This window comes from Caretta caretta, chromosome 2 (genome assembly GCF_965140235.1).
Source record: "Caretta caretta isolate rCarCar2 chromosome 2, rCarCar1.hap1, whole genome shotgun sequence".
In the NCBI taxonomy this organism is placed as follows: Eukaryota; Metazoa; Chordata; order Testudines; family Cheloniidae; genus Caretta; species Caretta caretta.
The window spans coordinates 197,797,144-197,814,104 of NC_134207.1; the positions used below are offsets into that span (position 1 = coordinate 197,797,144).

The 16,961-nt window shown below is 43.2% G+C and overlaps 1 protein-coding gene across 5 annotated transcripts in view; it reads left to right on the top strand.

Moving 5' to 3' along the window:
* The first annotated feature begins 1,470 nt into the window (after window positions 1–1,470).
* Window positions 1,471–16,961, top strand: part of SLC4A7 (solute carrier family 4 member 7) — a 161,301-nt gene continuing 145,810 nt past the window's right edge. For 4 of the 5 annotated variants that reach the window (XM_075125724.1, XM_075125725.1, XM_048838624.2 and 1 more), the window contains exon 1: window positions 1,765–1,887. In XM_075125724.1, the coding sequence (XP_074981825.1) occupies window positions 1,780–1,887 (108 nt within the window). In that variant the 5' untranslated portion in view covers window positions 1,765–1,779. Of the gene's footprint in view, window positions 1,672–1,764; window positions 1,888–16,961 lie in introns of those variants that run through there. The other variant, XM_075125726.1, reaches the window with a different exon arrangement.

Here is a 16,961-nt window from a genome sequence, read left to right on the forward strand (position 1 = left end):
TAAAAAGACAAGTGTGAGCTCAACTACAGTTGTTCAAGACAGATCAGGGCATGCACACAGTCTTGCTTGTGCAATGGTGGTGAGTACTCTTCTCATCATATAGTTGCCCATGTGGATCCAGATGAGTGTGAGACTACAGACGGTTCAGATTTTTACATGTAGCATATAGCAAATGTATTGGAAAAAGCCTAGACACACATGTACGTGGCCATATTTCCCATAGCTGAGAGGGAGTCCATTGGCTATTAGTGTTTTGCTCTTACCATGCAACAGTATACCTGACCTCTATTATAATGAATACTTTTTTAAAACTTTTATCCCAATGAATAATATGTGCATTTATCAATACAAAATACAAAGCCCACGTTCCTTAAGTAATGAGCCTTATTAGTAATTTGTATCGAACAAATCATTCGTATGAGTAAAATTTATTTTTCTCTTTAAATAAATTGATGACACTGCGTCAAACCTTTTGCATGACTAAAATTTGCTTTTGTCCTTAAACAATTTATTTTAAAATCCCACTTCATTAATAATTTTTTCTTTCAAATTTGTATTGACAATTTAAGTACAATTTTTGTGCTCTCTTCACTCGCACAAAAGGGTGTTTTGACATGGGTGCAAAAATCTTGCATTGACATACCTTGCTACCACTTTACAACTCCACACCCACCCAGGATAAGTATGTAAGCGATGTGTCTATCAAAATAACATACTTGTTTTTTTCTGTATGGGGTGGGGGTGGAGATACTACATCACCTAAACTGTCCAGCCTAGGGCTCCAGGCTATAAAGTAAAACACAAAATATAGCTTGTGCAGTTCTGCCATTGTCTCTCTGATTGCGCTCATTGGGGAGCCATAGCCTGCAGAAATCTTAGGTTATAGCATAATGTAGTGAGTCCATCTTGCTCCCTTTTGCATGTACCCTTCCTGACAATGTGTGCAGAGGCAATGCGAGCCTATTACGGACCCTAAGATGGAATATTTTGGTGGCCCTCCCAAGCAACATATACTAAAAAAGCAAACGGGCCCTAAGCCCTTGCTTAAGTCTGCTTATGCCTAGCGCCGACTCTGAACGTCTGCCTCCTTCGCATCCTTCTCAACTTGCAGCGGCCCAAATGGGCATGCGATGCCAACCGTGACACAGTCTCACTATGCGGGGGGCAATGGGCAGGACACTTCCAATGCTTTAGTGCAAAGGGCTGCTTCTCCGATGTGAATGGCTTTCAGCGGGGGAGGGGAGAAGGGGCCCTGACCTGGGAGCTGAGCTCTCTCCTCAGGAGAGGTCGGTAGGTCCCCGCCTGCCCGTGGCCTGGGTCGTCGTCTTCTCCTCCTCCTCCTCCTCCCCTGGCCGCCTCGCAACGCTGCCTCCTGTTGCTTTGGGACAGGGGGGCGGAGCTGCCTTCTCGCTCCGATTAGCTGGAGACGCTGCCAATCGGATTGGCGGGGCGGGGCTCTGCTGGAGCAGCGAGGGGGGGGGAAGAAGCGTGTGGCGGAGGATTAATGTAGCCTCGTCCTGGGCTCGGCAGCGGCGCTTCCTTCGTCTGGCTCGGTCGCCCACAGCGAGCCCCTTTCCGCGCGCTCCTCTCTGCCGGCGTGCGGGCGGGCGCCGCCGGGGCGCCATGGAGGAGGAGCGGGCGGGCGAGCAGATGAGACCGCTACTCACCACGGTAACGCCACGCGCCGAGCCCTGCCCGCTTTGTGTGAGCAGAGCAGCCGGCCCGGCTGGGCAGGGGGCGCGGGCCCGGCCCTTTGTCAGCAACTGCCGGCCGGGGAGGATGTTGTTGCCCCCCCCAAGCCGCCGGGCAGGAACACGGAAGCGGCGCCGCCGGGTACCCGCGTGCCTGAGGCTGCAGAATCGCTTCCCTCTTCTCCTCCCCTTGCCGGTAACGGCCGTGGGGTGAGGGCTCCTCGCGCTCACTGCCAACCCCCCCGCGCCCCGGGGCTGCGCGTTCGCGCGGTGCCCTCCTGGCCTCAGCCCGCCCCGTCTCCGCGGCCGGCGCAACTGGTGCGCGTGTGCGCGCTGGGGGGCTCTCGGCTGGCAGCCGATGCCCCCCTCCCGTAGCTCTGCCTGCGCCGTGTGTGGCAGGCTGCTCCCTCCCCTGTGCTCCCCGCTGGCTTTGGTGCGGACGGCGGCGTGGGACGGGGGAGGCTGGTTCCTTTGTTCCAGCCTTGTCTCTGTAATACCCGCTTCAGGCCCCTGCAGCCCATGCTCTTGTATAAGAGAGAGGGTAAGGAACAGGCTCAGTAGTTCCCATCCTTCACTTTGGTGAAACCATGGCAGGGCTAATGTACCCGTTGGGCGGGCAAGGGGTGATCCGCTCTTCCCTTTTCTTAAGGCGGCTGCTGCCCCTCTGCCGGGGGGCGAGAAGGGAAGTGTGCACACATGGTAACTAAAGACTTTTATTTTTCTTCTTGTTCTCATGTTGCACAGCCTTATACTCCGGTCAGGTGGATATGATTCCCAATCAGGTGTGTCTCGCCAATATCTGTGAGGGAAGGATTAAACTACATTGATTTGGTTCATTTCCTTTCATGCTTGGTGGTGAAGCGAGGCAGACATGTGTTCCCTTACTTCCTGTGCTACTGAAAAATACATGTGGCTCCATAGTTGTAATTTCCTCTCTCTTTACCCCTCCCTCCCTTTTAGATGACTCAAATTCAGGGTTTTATTAATAAGCCTCTCTGTCCTTATTCTGATGTCCCTTTTTAATGCCTTCTCTAAGTAGGTGCTGCATAGTAATATATTCTTAGTATCAAAAGAGGAGGGATGTGTGGTTTCCAACCTATGTAGTATTCTGATTGCCAAAAGAAACTTGGACATCTTTATTTTGTTTTACTCAAGACTGTTCAGGTATTTTTCCTTACTCCTTAAGAACTAACTTTAGTCATTAACGTGTTAGAATCAGTGAAGTGCTAATTTGCTGTTGATATACTTACCTGTTTCTCATGGTATTACAACAGTGTCAATAACTTGATATGGTTCAGAGGTCTATGAATGTTGTATTTTCTCTGGATCCTGTCATTTGTGTTGCAGGTCAGCTTTGGTTTAAGAAATTGGTTTAATATCTCCCCCATAAGAGTTCAGCATAAAAAAAGTGCATCACTTTTCTATGACCTTGTCTTCTTCAATTAAGAAAAAAGATGTTCTTAACTCCTGTTAGCTAATATGTAGTGACTAACATGAGGCTCATATCAGTCACTACATGTTAGCTAACAGGAGTTAACACAACTTTTTCTTAGGATATGTCTACACTACAAGTTCTACAGTGGCACAAGTTAGTGCTAAACGATATGGATTGAGAAGCTTTGTAGGTTGCAAATGTATTGGGCTACAATACTGGAGACAGAAAATCAGGAGGGGGGCTTGTGAACGTGACCTGGAGAGGAAGCAGAAAGACAGCGCTTCCTGGGCACAGAGCTTGCTAGTAGTAGACTTGAGGATTTCTCAGTAAGGAGACTGCCTGGTGGTTTTTTTTTTTTTTCCTTCTTCTGTGAGATGGAGTAAAGAAGGGGTTCCAGACATATGGGGCTGCGGGGAGAGAAGAGTATGCAGAGGATGTTTGTGTAAATTAAGCAGAGTGAAAAGGGGTGGGATTATGTGAAAGAGACCAGCAAAAAGGTAGGCAGAAGCTAAATTATACATGTCCTTAAAGGCAAGAACAAGTAGCTGTGGTGAAGTAAGTGACAAGTAAGCAGGTGAGCATCGATGATGTGCTGATGCACAGGCAAGCTTAATGGCTCTTGGACCAGGTGTACGCTAGAAACTTTTGCTGGTACAGGTTGGTTAGGGATATGTCTCTTCTTGAGATAATTCTGTACCAGCAAAAGTCATAGTATAGACTTAATAATGCTAGTATAAAAGTGCTTTAGCTGGTATAGCTTATTTTGGTCAGTGAAATGGTGTAAGCTATACCAGCAAAAGCACTTGTTTTTTTTTTTTTTTTCCAGTATCAGCTGTGGCCATGTCTAAACTACAGTAGTACAGCTACAGTGGTGTAGCTGTGCCACTGTAGCGTGGTAGTGTAGACACTTCCTGCCTCAATGGAGGGTTTTTTTCTATTGATATATAGTACATCCTCCTGTCTGGGGGGGTAGCTAGGTTTGATGGAAGAATTCTTCTGTCAGCCTAGCTGCATCTACAGTGGGGGGTTAAGTTAACCTAACTATTGCACAGGGTGCAAAAGTATAAAGTTATAGAAAAGTATGTCATAGCATGGAAAAGGTTGAGAATTACTAGTATAATTCATTTTCCTGTTGAGAGGCTTTCCACTTATTTCCTCTGTGTGATGGCAGAAAATGGGGAGTCTTGTCTGAATTGTCACAGCTGGCTTCCCAAAGAAACTTATTTGGGCTGTCAGGTAGGCATCCTTCTGATATACTGTTCTCCTGCAGGGAATCTTAACTAGCAGATTTCCTGTCTCTTTAAGGAACTGTAGGCTATATAAAAGTTCAGATCACAAAGGTTTATTATAAGGTGGACACCCTTCCTCTTTTGCTACTGGCAAATGTACTGCTGAAGAATGTTCTCTTGGAGAGGTTTCAGAGTAGCAGCCATGTTAGTCTGTATCTGCAAAAAGAAAAGGAGTACTTGTGGCACCTTAGAGACTAACAAATTTATTTGAGCATAAGCTTTCATGAGCTATAGCTCACTTCATCGGATGCATGCAGTGGAAAGGGATGCCTTTCCTTCAGCATTCTAATATGCTTAGATTCCACCCGTGTGAATGCTGAGTGAGACTCAGGTGGAAAACTGAATAAGAGTTCTAGAAATCTGTGCAGAATTTTCTTACTTTACAGGTTGGAATATCTACTGTTATTGGAGAATCTGTTAGTGAGATAGGAGGTGAAGTCTGTTTATGTTCGAGGCCAGAGTGGCAGGGAGTATCTACAAAGAGAATTTGTGGAAGGGAGGAAAATACCTGTCTTGCATTCTTGCCCCTTTATTTTAGTGTATCTGCCTTCTAAAGGAGTGGTCTCTATTGCACCATAAGGTGCCTGAGAGGAATACTTCTCTGAGTGCAAGAATTACCCTACTGGGTCTGATCAGTATCCTGGTTTTGGTATACATGCTGTCTGATGTACTCTTGTATACTGGAAGAGCAAATCCCTCCTTTCTGAGGACAGTTTTAGATTCTCTGGGTAGTAAAAACAAATATCACTCAACTCAGATATACATGTGCATTTTCTCATTTTTTTTGGCAGCAGTTACTAGTAAGCGTTCCTTTGGTGGCTGGACCAACTTGAGGCCAAAGTTAATCTGTACGGTTTCCTAGCATTTGAGGGCTGAGACCATGTTCATCTTGCTGATTTAAACTAACAACTCTTCATACCCATTCACTGCCTCATTTTATGTGTTGGGGTGGCTTATATTTCTATATCAATAACTTTTGATCATGGCCCATAGCCGGGCAGCCACTAGCAGTCCATGTGGGATCCTCACAAGAGTTTCATGTGCCTTGATGTTATGTCAAAATCTGGGGAAAATGAACTCTGTAACATTCTGCTTAAAGGTGCTTGCAGTTATTTAGGTGATGTCTTAATCACATCTCCTAGGACTCAGCAGTGTGGCTTCATTATGGGGGCTACTTGAGTTTGAATATCTTCTGCATTAGTTAGGGGGTGACCTTCTGGTCTTTTAAGTCTCTAAGAATGTAGGAGGCATAGAGTCCAGTGGCTTTGTTTCCTCTCCCACTCCCTGTAAACTATTGAATTTATTTTTGTGTTTGCTGAATCTGTTCCCTTCCCGTACCCTGCTGTGGAAGATGTTGGGTTTGAAAAGTGTTCTTGTTGGGGCACAGAGAGAGTGAGTTTGAGGATTCTCTGGCTGGTTTACTTGATTTAAAAGACTGCAGTAACATGCCTCACCTGATTTTATTGGAGTATGTGTCTGCAGCTTTTCTGTAGTGGCTGCATGGGTGGTTACTACTCTTTTTGAATAATAGCTTTGGAGGTGACATGGGGGGCAGGGTGGGTGAGTCCTTTTTCAGTGTTGGATCCTGTTGCTAGAATAACTCCAAATTTTTGAAAGCTATGTTTATGTTGGACACAGGCTCATAGATTATTTCACTGACACCTCTAATATGGACTGATATTTTTCAAGACTTCCTTTTCTTTTTCATCAAAAATATGTAAATAAAAATAAAAAACTAAATCACTAGGATTACAAGTCTTGAAGCCTGTGACAAAGATTTTAAGGGCTTGGGAGGGTACAATATTCATACAATAACACTGAAAACTGGGTAGTTGACCAATATAACTATACATGTGACAAAAATGCTACCTAGAAATGACATAACTATTTAATATCATTGTCTGTCTGAACTAATCAAATATACTTTCTTTGGTTGTTCTTCCTTCCTCAATCATCTTCATCAGTCTCTATTCTAGAAAGTAACTTCTATTGGTATGTCTAACTGCATATCTTGATTGTTCTTGGAAAGTGATTCTGATACTAGGTTTACTGGGATATATGAGCTCAGACTCAAGCTTTCAGCCGGATTATCTCATTTTGAAACCGTTCTGGCAACCTTGTATCACCGGTTTTGATACATAATGTTGATTTATAGTATTTAGTTACTGAAACAGTTACCTTTTAAAATAATTTATGGCTTTTGGGGGTGGGGGGTTAGTTTCCTTTTTTGGGATTTAGTTTTGGCAGTTTGAGTTCTAGGCAGATGCCAAAGAATTGGGGGTTTTGGATGGCCTTCCCTTTTGTATATACTGTAGTGCAGTGGTTCTCAACTGGGGGTCTGTGGCCGCCCAGGGCTCTGCAAGCCCTTTCAGGGGGGCCGCGGGACACTGTGGCTGAAACCCAGAGCCTGAGCTCCGGCACCCCATTGCCACAGGGCTGAAATCCTGAGCCCCAGTGTCCCTCGCTGTGGGGCTGAAACCCCAAGCACTGGTTTTCCCCCCACCCTTCCACTGAAGTGCCAAAGTGGGGCAATTCTGGGGGCAGCTCCACACACTCCCAGCCCCCGAGCAGGGTGGATTTGATTTAAATCACTTGTCAGGAAGACTCAATTTAATCATGGATTTCTACATAAAAGCGCATTCTTGTTGGTTGTTATAACCTTAATACATATTCTGCACAATTCAGGGATAGATGTAGGTTTCATTTTTTAGAAGGTACACACTACACATTTTTAAAGTGATTTATTTTGAAAACTTTTCAGATTATTTTTAAAGCTGTATCAGACAATGAATGATTGTTTGGTTATTTCATTTAGCAAAGGTAATTGAAGCAGTTCACCTTCCAGTGACTTCATAAATATCTATCTCCAATTCAACAGGTTAATCTTTAATATTTGGAGGATTTTCTTGCCATGCTGTATTAGGAGGAGAACATCACCAAACGGACATTTAAATTGTTTTATTTAACTAAAACAACAACGTTATGTATTCTGGATTTTTTTCTTCCACAGCAAACATATATTTAAATGAAGCATATGAATTTTTGAGTTTAGTTAAACATTCAAGTTTTTAAAAACTTTTTTATTTTAAAATCAGATTTGTTTTTGTTAAAATTGTTTTTAACTAAACTAGTTAAAATATTTAAAGAACAAAAATTAAATAGACTGTCAGCCAGGTCAACACGAGAAACTTAAAATATTGGCTTCTGCAGCTAACTCAGTCATCTTCACCTTCATTTGCCTGTTTGTTCATAATCTGGAAAAGACAAACAAGCTTTCCTGCTTTTTCAGGTCCCGAACAATTTCTCAATTTGGAATGAATTAGTCCAAAGGAAGAAAATATTATTTCTACACCGGTGAAGAAGCTACTAATGTGTAGTGAGATTATCACTTCAACAGTCTCTGAATCCAAGCGATTAAGTGACTTCCACCAGTTCACTGGTGTGACTTTCTTTAAATCATCGTTAGCGAACATATATTTCTTGAATGGTTCACCCATAGCTCTGAAGTTTGTTATAGTTGGCATTCTGTGGGGATGATTGGTGGATGTCCATGTCATAGCCAGCCCCTCTTCTTCAACAGTTAAGCTTTGACCCTGGTACCGAGTATTGAGAATATTTGCAAGAAAATGAGCTGGAAATTGTTTGTCCCATTCATTTTTGTAATGCTTGTAATTTAACTCTGTCATTGCGTATTTCTCTTTTTAAGATCTCACTCAGTTCCTTCCAAATTTCAATAGCGTCAGCAATAAAACAGCTATTACCCTGCATTTCATAGAATCATAGAATATCAGGGTTGGAAGGGACCTCAGGAGATCTAGTCCAACCCCCTGCTCAAAGCAGGACCAATCCCCAGTTAAATCATCCCAGCCAGGGCTTTGTCAAGCCTGACCTTAAAAACTTCTAAGGAAGGAGATTCCACCACCTCCCTAGGCAACGCATTCCAGTGTTTCACCACCCTCCTAGTGAAAAAGTTTTTCCTAATATCCAACCTAAACCTCCCCCACAGCAACTTGAGACCATTACTCCTTGTCCTGTCATCTTCTACCACTGACAATAGTCTAGAACCATCCTCTCTGGAACCCCCTTTCAGGTAGTTGAAAGCAGCTATCAAATCCCCCCTCATTCTTCTCTTCTGCAGACTAAACAATCCCAGTTCCCTCAGCCTCTCCTCATAAGTCATGTGTTCCAGTCACCTAATCATTTTTGTTGCCCTTCGCTGGACTCTCTCCAATTTATCCACATCCTTCTTGAAGTGTGGGGCCCAAAACTGGACACAGTACTCCAGATGAGGCCTCACCAATGTCGAATAGAGGGGGACGATGACGTCCCTCGATCTGCTCGCTATGCCCCTACTTATACATCCCAAAATGCCATTGGCCTTCTTGGCAACAAGGGCACACTGCTGACTCATATCCAGCTTCTCGTCCACTGTCACCCCTAGGTCTTTTTCCACAGAACTGCTGCCTAGCTATTCGGTCCCTAGTCTGTAGCTGTGCGTTGGGTTCTTCCGTCCTAAGTGCAGGACCCTGCATTATCCTTGTTGAACCTCATCAGATTTCTTTTGGCCCAATCCTCCAATTTGTCTAGGTCCCTCTGTATCCTATCCCTGCCCTCCAGCATATCTACCACTCCTCCCAGTTTAGTATCATCCGCAAGTATCATTTAGTATCATTTTGTTCAAGGCTACAGAAATAGGCTTCAGGGTACGCAGCATGTGTTCAACATTTCTCTTAAGCTCAATGTGGATAACTTTGGCTGTGACAGTGCCATCTATTTTGTTCACAAACTGTCACCAGATTAGGCCAGTTCTTGATATAGTGCTCAAAACAGTCCACTACTGAGTTCCATCGCACGTCTTGTCGGGGAGTTACCTTGGTTTCTCCCACTTTTTTCAGAGCAGCTGCTGCAAAGTGGTTATTACAGAAGTATTTTGCAATTTCAACAATATTAGCCTTTATTTCTGGACCACTGAAGTCTTTGGCTAGGAGGTACATCAAATGAGCACTGCAACTGTATGTTAGCTTGGGACTCTTTTTTCCACCGTATTCTAAATTTCTTCTCATCTTGGATACATTTGCAGCATTGTCTGTGACCAGGCTGCGTACTAGACATTTGAATATTTTTCACAGTTTGTTATAGCTTTTACTGCTGCTACTGTAAGTATTCTGTTGTGTGTGCATTTCCCGATGTATCAATTGGCTGTGTAAGGAAGACATTCCCTTCATCTGTTTTCACACAAGCACATACAACAGGATCATTGTGGACATTGCACCCATCAAGACTCAAGTTAACAATTTTACCCTCTAGACCCTTTGCACACTGCTCAATTTCTCTTTCATACACTTTATCCAGCAATTTGCCTGCAACATCTGCTGTGTTGGGTGGACTGTATCCTGGTCTTAACATGAAGAAAAGGAGTACTTGTGGCACCTTAGAGACTAACCAATTTATTTGAGCATGAGCTTTCGTGAGCTACAGCTCACTTCATCAGATGTTTACCGTGGAAACTGCAGCAGACTTTATATACACACAGAAATCATGAAACAATACCTCCTCCCACCCCACTGTCCTGCTGGTAATAGCTTATCTAAAGTGATCAACAGGTGGGCCATTTCCAGCACAAATCCAGGTTTTCTCACCCTCCACCCCCCCACACAAATTCACTCTCCTGCTGGAGCTAGCCCATCCAAAGTGACAACTCTTTACATAATCAAGTCGGGCTATTTCCTGCATAGATCAAGGTTTTCTCACATCCCCCCCACCCCCATACACACACAAACTCACTCTCCTGCTGGTAATAGCTCATCTAAACTGACCACTCTCCAGGTTTAAATCCAAGTTAAACCAGAACATCTGGGGGGGGGGGGGGGGTTAGGAAAAAACAAGAGGAAACAGGCTACCTTGCATAATGACTTAGCCACTCCCAGTCTCTATTTAAGCCTAAATTAATAGTATCCAATTTGCAAATGAATTCCAATTCAGCAGTTTCTCGCTGGAGTCTGGATTTGAAGTTTTTTTGTTTTAAGATAGCGACCTTCATGTCTGTGATTGCGTGACCAGAGAGATTGAAGTGTTCTCCGACTGGTTTATGAATGTTATAATTCTTGACATCTGATTTGTGTCCATTTATTCTTTTACGTAGAGACTGTCCAGTTTGACCAATGTACATGGCAGAGGGGCATTGCTGGCACATGATGGCATATATCACATTGGTGGATGTGCAGGTGAACGAGCCTCTGATAGTGTGGCTGATGTTACCTACTACAGGACAGGCCTAACAAAGAAAATAACAGAACGCCACTAGCGGTCACCTTCAGCCCCCAACTAAAACCCCTCCAACGCATTATTAAGGATCTACAACCTATCCTAAAGGATGACCCAACACTCTCACAAGTCTTGGGAGACAGGCCAGTCCTTGCCTACAGACAGCCCCGCAACCTGAAGCAAATACTCACCAAGAACCACATACCACACAACAGAACCACTAACCCAGGAACTTATCCTTGCAACAAAGCCCGTTGCCAATTGTGCCCACATATCTATTCAGGGGACACCATCACAGGGCCTAATAACATCAGCCACACTATCAGAGGCTCGTTCACCTGCACATCCACCAATGTGATATATGCCATCATGTGCCAGCAATGCCCCTCTGCCATGTACATTGGTCAAACTGGACAGTCTCTACGTAAAAGAATAAATGGACACAAATCAGATGTCAAGAATTATAACATTCATAAACCAGTCGGAGAACACTTCAATCTCTCTGGTCACGCAATCACAGACATGAAGGTCGCTATCTTAAAACAAAAAAACTTCAAATCCAGACTCCAGCGAGAAACTGCTGAATTGGAATTCATTTGCAAATTGGATACTATTAATTTAGGCTTAAATAGAGACTGGGAGTGGCTAAGTCATTATGCAAGGTAGCCTGTTTCCTCTTGTTTTTTCCTACCCCCCTCCCCCCCGATGTTCTGGTTTAACTTGGATTTAAACCTGGAGAGTGGTCAGTTTAGATGAGCTATTACCAGCAGGAGAGTGAGTTTGTGTGTGTATGGGGGTGGGGGGGATGTGAGAAAACCTTGATCTATGCAGGAAATAGCCCGACTTGATTATGTAAAGAGTTGTCACTTTGGATGGGCTAGCTCCAGCAGGAGAGTGAATTTGTGTGGGGGGGTGGAGGGTGAGAAAACCTGGATTTGTGCTGGAAATGGCCCACCTGTTGATCACTTTAGATAAGCTATTACCAGCAGGACAGTGGGGTGGGAGGAGGTATTGTTTCATGATTTCTGTGTGTATATAAAGTCTGCTGCAGTTTCCACGGTAAACATCTGATGAAGTGAGCTGTAGCTCACGAAAGCTCATGCTCAAATAAATTGGTTAGTCTCTAAGGTGCCACAAGTACTCCTTTTCTTTTTGCGAATACAGACTAACACGGCTGTTCCTCTGAAAACTGGTCTTAACATGGTTCAGTCATTAATGAAGTGTGGGTTCTCAATCATACGGAAAGGAGAGTTTGTTGTATAAACAAACGACAATTTTTTCATCAATTACCTCTTTGTGTAATCTGCTGGTTCTTATCACAAATTTACCTATGGTTGTTTCTGGATGATAGAGATTTTTCTTTCTTTTTGCTCCATGTGATCTACTGTGGCTATATGACATACATGATGTGAGTGAAACACTATCATTGGCAGATAACTGAAACTGTAGAAAATGATGGTGATCTTGAAGTGGAGAGTCTTCAGAATCCTGTATGTTGAGGATAGATTCTCCTAAACAAAATAAGTCAATGCAGTTATTTAATTATTATTACCATACTGTTCATTTTAGTATTACTCATTGCATTCATTGACACTCGGTACTACTTTAAAGGTGAAATTGTAAAAGGAAGATCTGCCTATTTCACCTATTTTATTTTTTTATCACAACTGCATCTGAGCCAAATATATAAATTTTTTTTTTTTTTTTTTTGCTCAAATGTGAAAATTCAAGAATAGTCCAGACGGAAGACAGGCAGTGTCCTTAAGAAAGAAGTATGAAATAAAAAAGTTTACCAACCTGAAGATGCTGCATGTTCAGACATGTTCCTTTCATCATCTTCAACACAGCTTCCTCCTGAGACGAAACACTTCTCATGATGTTGTTTCATTTGGGCAACCAGGCCTTGCATTTCTTTGTTGCACTGTTTGCATTTTGCACGCATGCACAAGTAGAGGAACTTCATTAAAATATTCCCAAACTGGGCCTCTCTTATGGCCTGCTGCCATTATAGGTTTCCCTTGTTATGAGAGAATGGTATGGTATATCTCAAATCAATGAAGGCTACACTCAGAAAGACCTCAAGACTTCTGGAATCATAGAATCATAGAATATAAGGGTTGGAAGGGACCCCAGAAGGTCATCTAGTCCAACCCCCTGCTCAAAGCAGGACCAATTCCCAGTTAAATCATCCCAGCCAGGGCTTTGTCAAGCCTGACCTTAAAAACCTCTAAGGAAGGAGATTCTACCACCTCCCTAGGTAACGCATTCCAGTGTTTCACCACCCTCATAGTGAAAAAGTTTTTCCTAATATCCAATCTAAACCTCCCCCACTGCAGCTTGAGACCATTACTCCTCGTTCTGTCATCTGATACCATTGAGAACAGTCTAGAGCCATCCTCTTTGGAACCCCCTTTCAGGTAGTTGAAAACAGCTATCAAATCCCCCCTCATTCTTCTCTTCTGCAGGCTAAACAATCCCAGCTCCCTCAGCCTCTCCTCATAAGTCATGTGTTCCAGACCCCAATCATTTTTGTTGCCCTTCGCTGGACTCTCTCCAATTTATCCACATCCTTCTTGAAGTGTGGGGCCCAAAACTGGACACAGTACTCCAGATGAGGCCTCACCAATGTCGAATAGAGGGGAACGATCACATCCCTCGATCTGCTCGCTATGCCCCTACTTATACATCCCAAAATGCCATTGGCCTTCTTGGCAACAAGGGCACACTGCTGACTCATATCCAGCTTCTCGTCCACTGTCACCCCTAGGTCCTTTTCCGCAGAACTGCTGCTTAGCCATTCGGTCCCTAGTCTGTAGCTGTGCATTGGGTTCTTCCGTCCTAAGTGCAGGACCCTGCACTTATCCTTATTGAACCTCATCAGATTTCTTTTGGCCCAATCCTCCAATTTGTCTAGGTCTTTCTGTATCCTATCCCTCCCCTCCAGCGTATCTACCACTCCTCCCAGTTTAGTATCATCCGCAAATTTGCTGAGAGTGCAATCCACACCATCCTCCAGATCATTTATGAAGATATTGAACAAAACCGGCCCCAGGACCGACCCTTGGGGCACTCCACTTGATACCGGCTGCCAACTAGACATGGAGCCATTGATCACTACCCGTTGAGCCCGACAATCTAGCCAGCTTTCTACCCACCTTGTAGTGCATTCATCCAGCCCATACTTCCTTAACTTGCTGACAAGAATACTGTGGGAGACCGTGTCAAAAGCTTTGCTAAAGTCAAGAAACAATACATCCACTGCTTTCCCTTCATCCACAGAACCAGTAATCTCATCATAGAAGGCGATTAGATTAGTCAGGCATGACCTTCCCTTGGTGAATCCATGCTGGCTGTTCCTGATCACTTTCCTCTCATGCAAGTGCTTCAGGATTGATTCTTTGAGGACCTGCTCCATGATTTTTCCAGGGACTGAGGTGAGGCTGACTGGCCTGTAGTTCCCAGGATCCTCCTTCTTCCCTTTTTTAAAGATTGGCACTACATTAGCCTTTTTCCAGTCATCCGGGACTTCCCCGGTTCGCCACGAGTTTTCAAAGATAATGGCCAATGGCTCTGCAATCACAGCCGCCAGTTCCTTCAGCACTCTCGGATGCAACTCGTCCGGCCCCATGGACTTGTGCACGTCCAGCTTTTCTAAATAGTCCCTAACCACCTCTATCTCCACAGAGGGCTGTCCATCTCTTCCCCATTTTGTGATGCCCAGCGTAGCAGTCTGGGAGCTGACCTTGTTAGTGAAAACAGAGGCAAAAAAAGCATTGAGTACATTAGCTTTTTCCACATCCTCTGTCACTAGTTTGCCTCCCTCATTCAGTAAGGGGCCCACACATTCCTTGGCTTTCTTCTTGTTGCCAACATACCTGAAGAAACCCTTCTTGGAATACGCTGCTCAAATAGTTTCACTTTTGTTTCTACTGCCTGTCCTTCCCTTCTCACATGTATGTCCAGACTTCTTCTCCTTGTCTAGATCTATTCCACCCCCAACAATCTTTTATTCACTGAACTTTTTGAAACTTTGTTCTTTTAGAGAGAGTGTAAGGGATTGACTCTGTACACAAATTTGCAGAGGGACAATAGGGTTGGGGTCTGTCATCTCACCTCTATTTATTTATTTATTAATTTAATTTAAAACACTTTTGCTGTTAACAAGAACGTTATCTCTGGAGACACAAATCCACAGTTTGAGAATTGCAAAACTAAGCATCTCTGATGGTTTCTTCTAGTCTGAGCACTGAGTCCCATTGGGTAGATAGAAAAATTATCCTAAATAATATATACAGAAGCCCCTGGAACCCATAAGATTGGGTTCCTAGTCCATGAACTATTGGAACTCATTCACAAAACTTTTCTTAAACTTTACATGAATATATTGTCTCATACTATAGAATTAGAATTTATAATCCTTATCTTTGAGCTATAATGTATTTTTGGATAGCTTTTTTCCTCAAAAAGCATTTTATCAAAAAAAATCAATTTTAAATAAAAACTTTTTTTTAAAATTTTATTTTAAAATAATTGATTTTTAGCCACCCAGGGTGAGGTATCTCTCCCCTACGCAGCCCTGAGCACCTGTGCGGTGCTTAACAGGTGGATGTGCAGATTAGAGGGAACTCAGCTTGTTTTTGCTGATTTTTATCTTGCTTGGTTTAAATTGGGTTGTGATAATAGCAACTCAAATGAGAGGCCTCTGGATCAAAAATTATTCCATGCTACCTCTTGAGAAACATGTCAATACTTTCAAATTCCCCCTAATTAACACTTCCGTAATATTTGTGCTTGTCCACTTTATGGAAGAATAAGGATTCTTTGGTCTCTTCTGGACTTGATTTACTGTAATTTACTTCTGTAGAATTTGTCCCAAACTATCTCAGGGACTAACTACAATGTCTTGGCTTATTACTTGATAATTTTTATTAGTTAGGTGTTCTTAAACATATAGTTTCATTTTCTCTCTAAAAGGTATTGCATGACATAAGTCTTGATTAACTCAAACTATATGTCTACACTGCAGCTGGGAGTGTGTCTCCCAGCCTGAGTAGCACATTAATGCTGGCGAGCTTGAGGTAGCATGCTAAGCAAAGCAGTGTGAATGTTGCTGCTCTGGCGGAGATTTGGGCTAGCCACCTAGGCTCAAGGCCACCCAGTCTCCCAGACTTGAGCTTGGGTGGCTAGCCCGAGTCTCCGCCAGAGCTGCAATGTCCACTCTGCTATTTTTACAGTGCTAGCTCGAGCCCATCTATCATGAATCTGTCTACCCAGGCTGGGAGGTTTAACTCTGTATTAACTAAGGGGTTTGGGTGTGTGTGTGTGTGTGTGGTGGTTCCCCCCCCCGATTTAATTGTTACCAAGTACTAGCTTGGTTTCAACATAGTTGTCTGTCTGTGTTGTTGTAACATACTATGAGTTACTATGCAAAATAAATGACTGGTACAGCCTAGATACATAGGTTTTTTTTTTTAATGTTAGGGTTTGTTTTTAATAGGTCTTTCAAAAATACAGCAATATGTAAGTATACTATTGTATAGTTATGCAAATTTGGAAATAATTCTTAATCTGCTTCAAAATAAGCTAGGACTCAAGCTAATGTTTTGAGATAGCAATATGAGCTCAACTGTTAAAAACAGCTTGATCCATATGAGGCTCCTAGTAATCTGTTGGTTTATAAAAGCACTACAAACAGGCAAAGTTGCTGATCCACGTGGCTTGGTAGGGTGAACATCTGAATCACATAACTGGTGCTTAACTTGGAGCTTTGGAGTGCATAGGACCTTTAATAACTGAGTTTGCAAACTGCCAATGTGCTGACCCACCTCTTGCTTTGAGTTACTGTCCATCCAGGGATTTAGATGGAAAAGTGAGAATATCGTTTGTTCATAAGTGAACATTTCACTATTTTTTGCTACTCAGTTACTTTATTACTGTGGTATATTTTAAACTTAACTTTACACCTCTCTATATTACTTCTGCCTAATTTGGCAGAATCTAGAAAGTCTGGGGCTTCTCTATCTAAAGACTAAGGAAAATCTTAAAACTTTTCTTAAATGCGAATTCAGTGCTTACAAAAATTGTCAAATTCTTAGTGTATGTCTACACTACAGGTGCTACCGTGGCAGAGCTTCAGTGTTGCAGTTAGGCTCTTGATACAGTGATGGAAGGTGTGTGTTTTTTTCTTTTTTTTTTTTTCCCCCCAAATTGTAGTAAATCCATTGCCTTGAGATGTGATCACTAAATCTACAGGAGGATTATTTCATTGACCTAGCTGTGTCT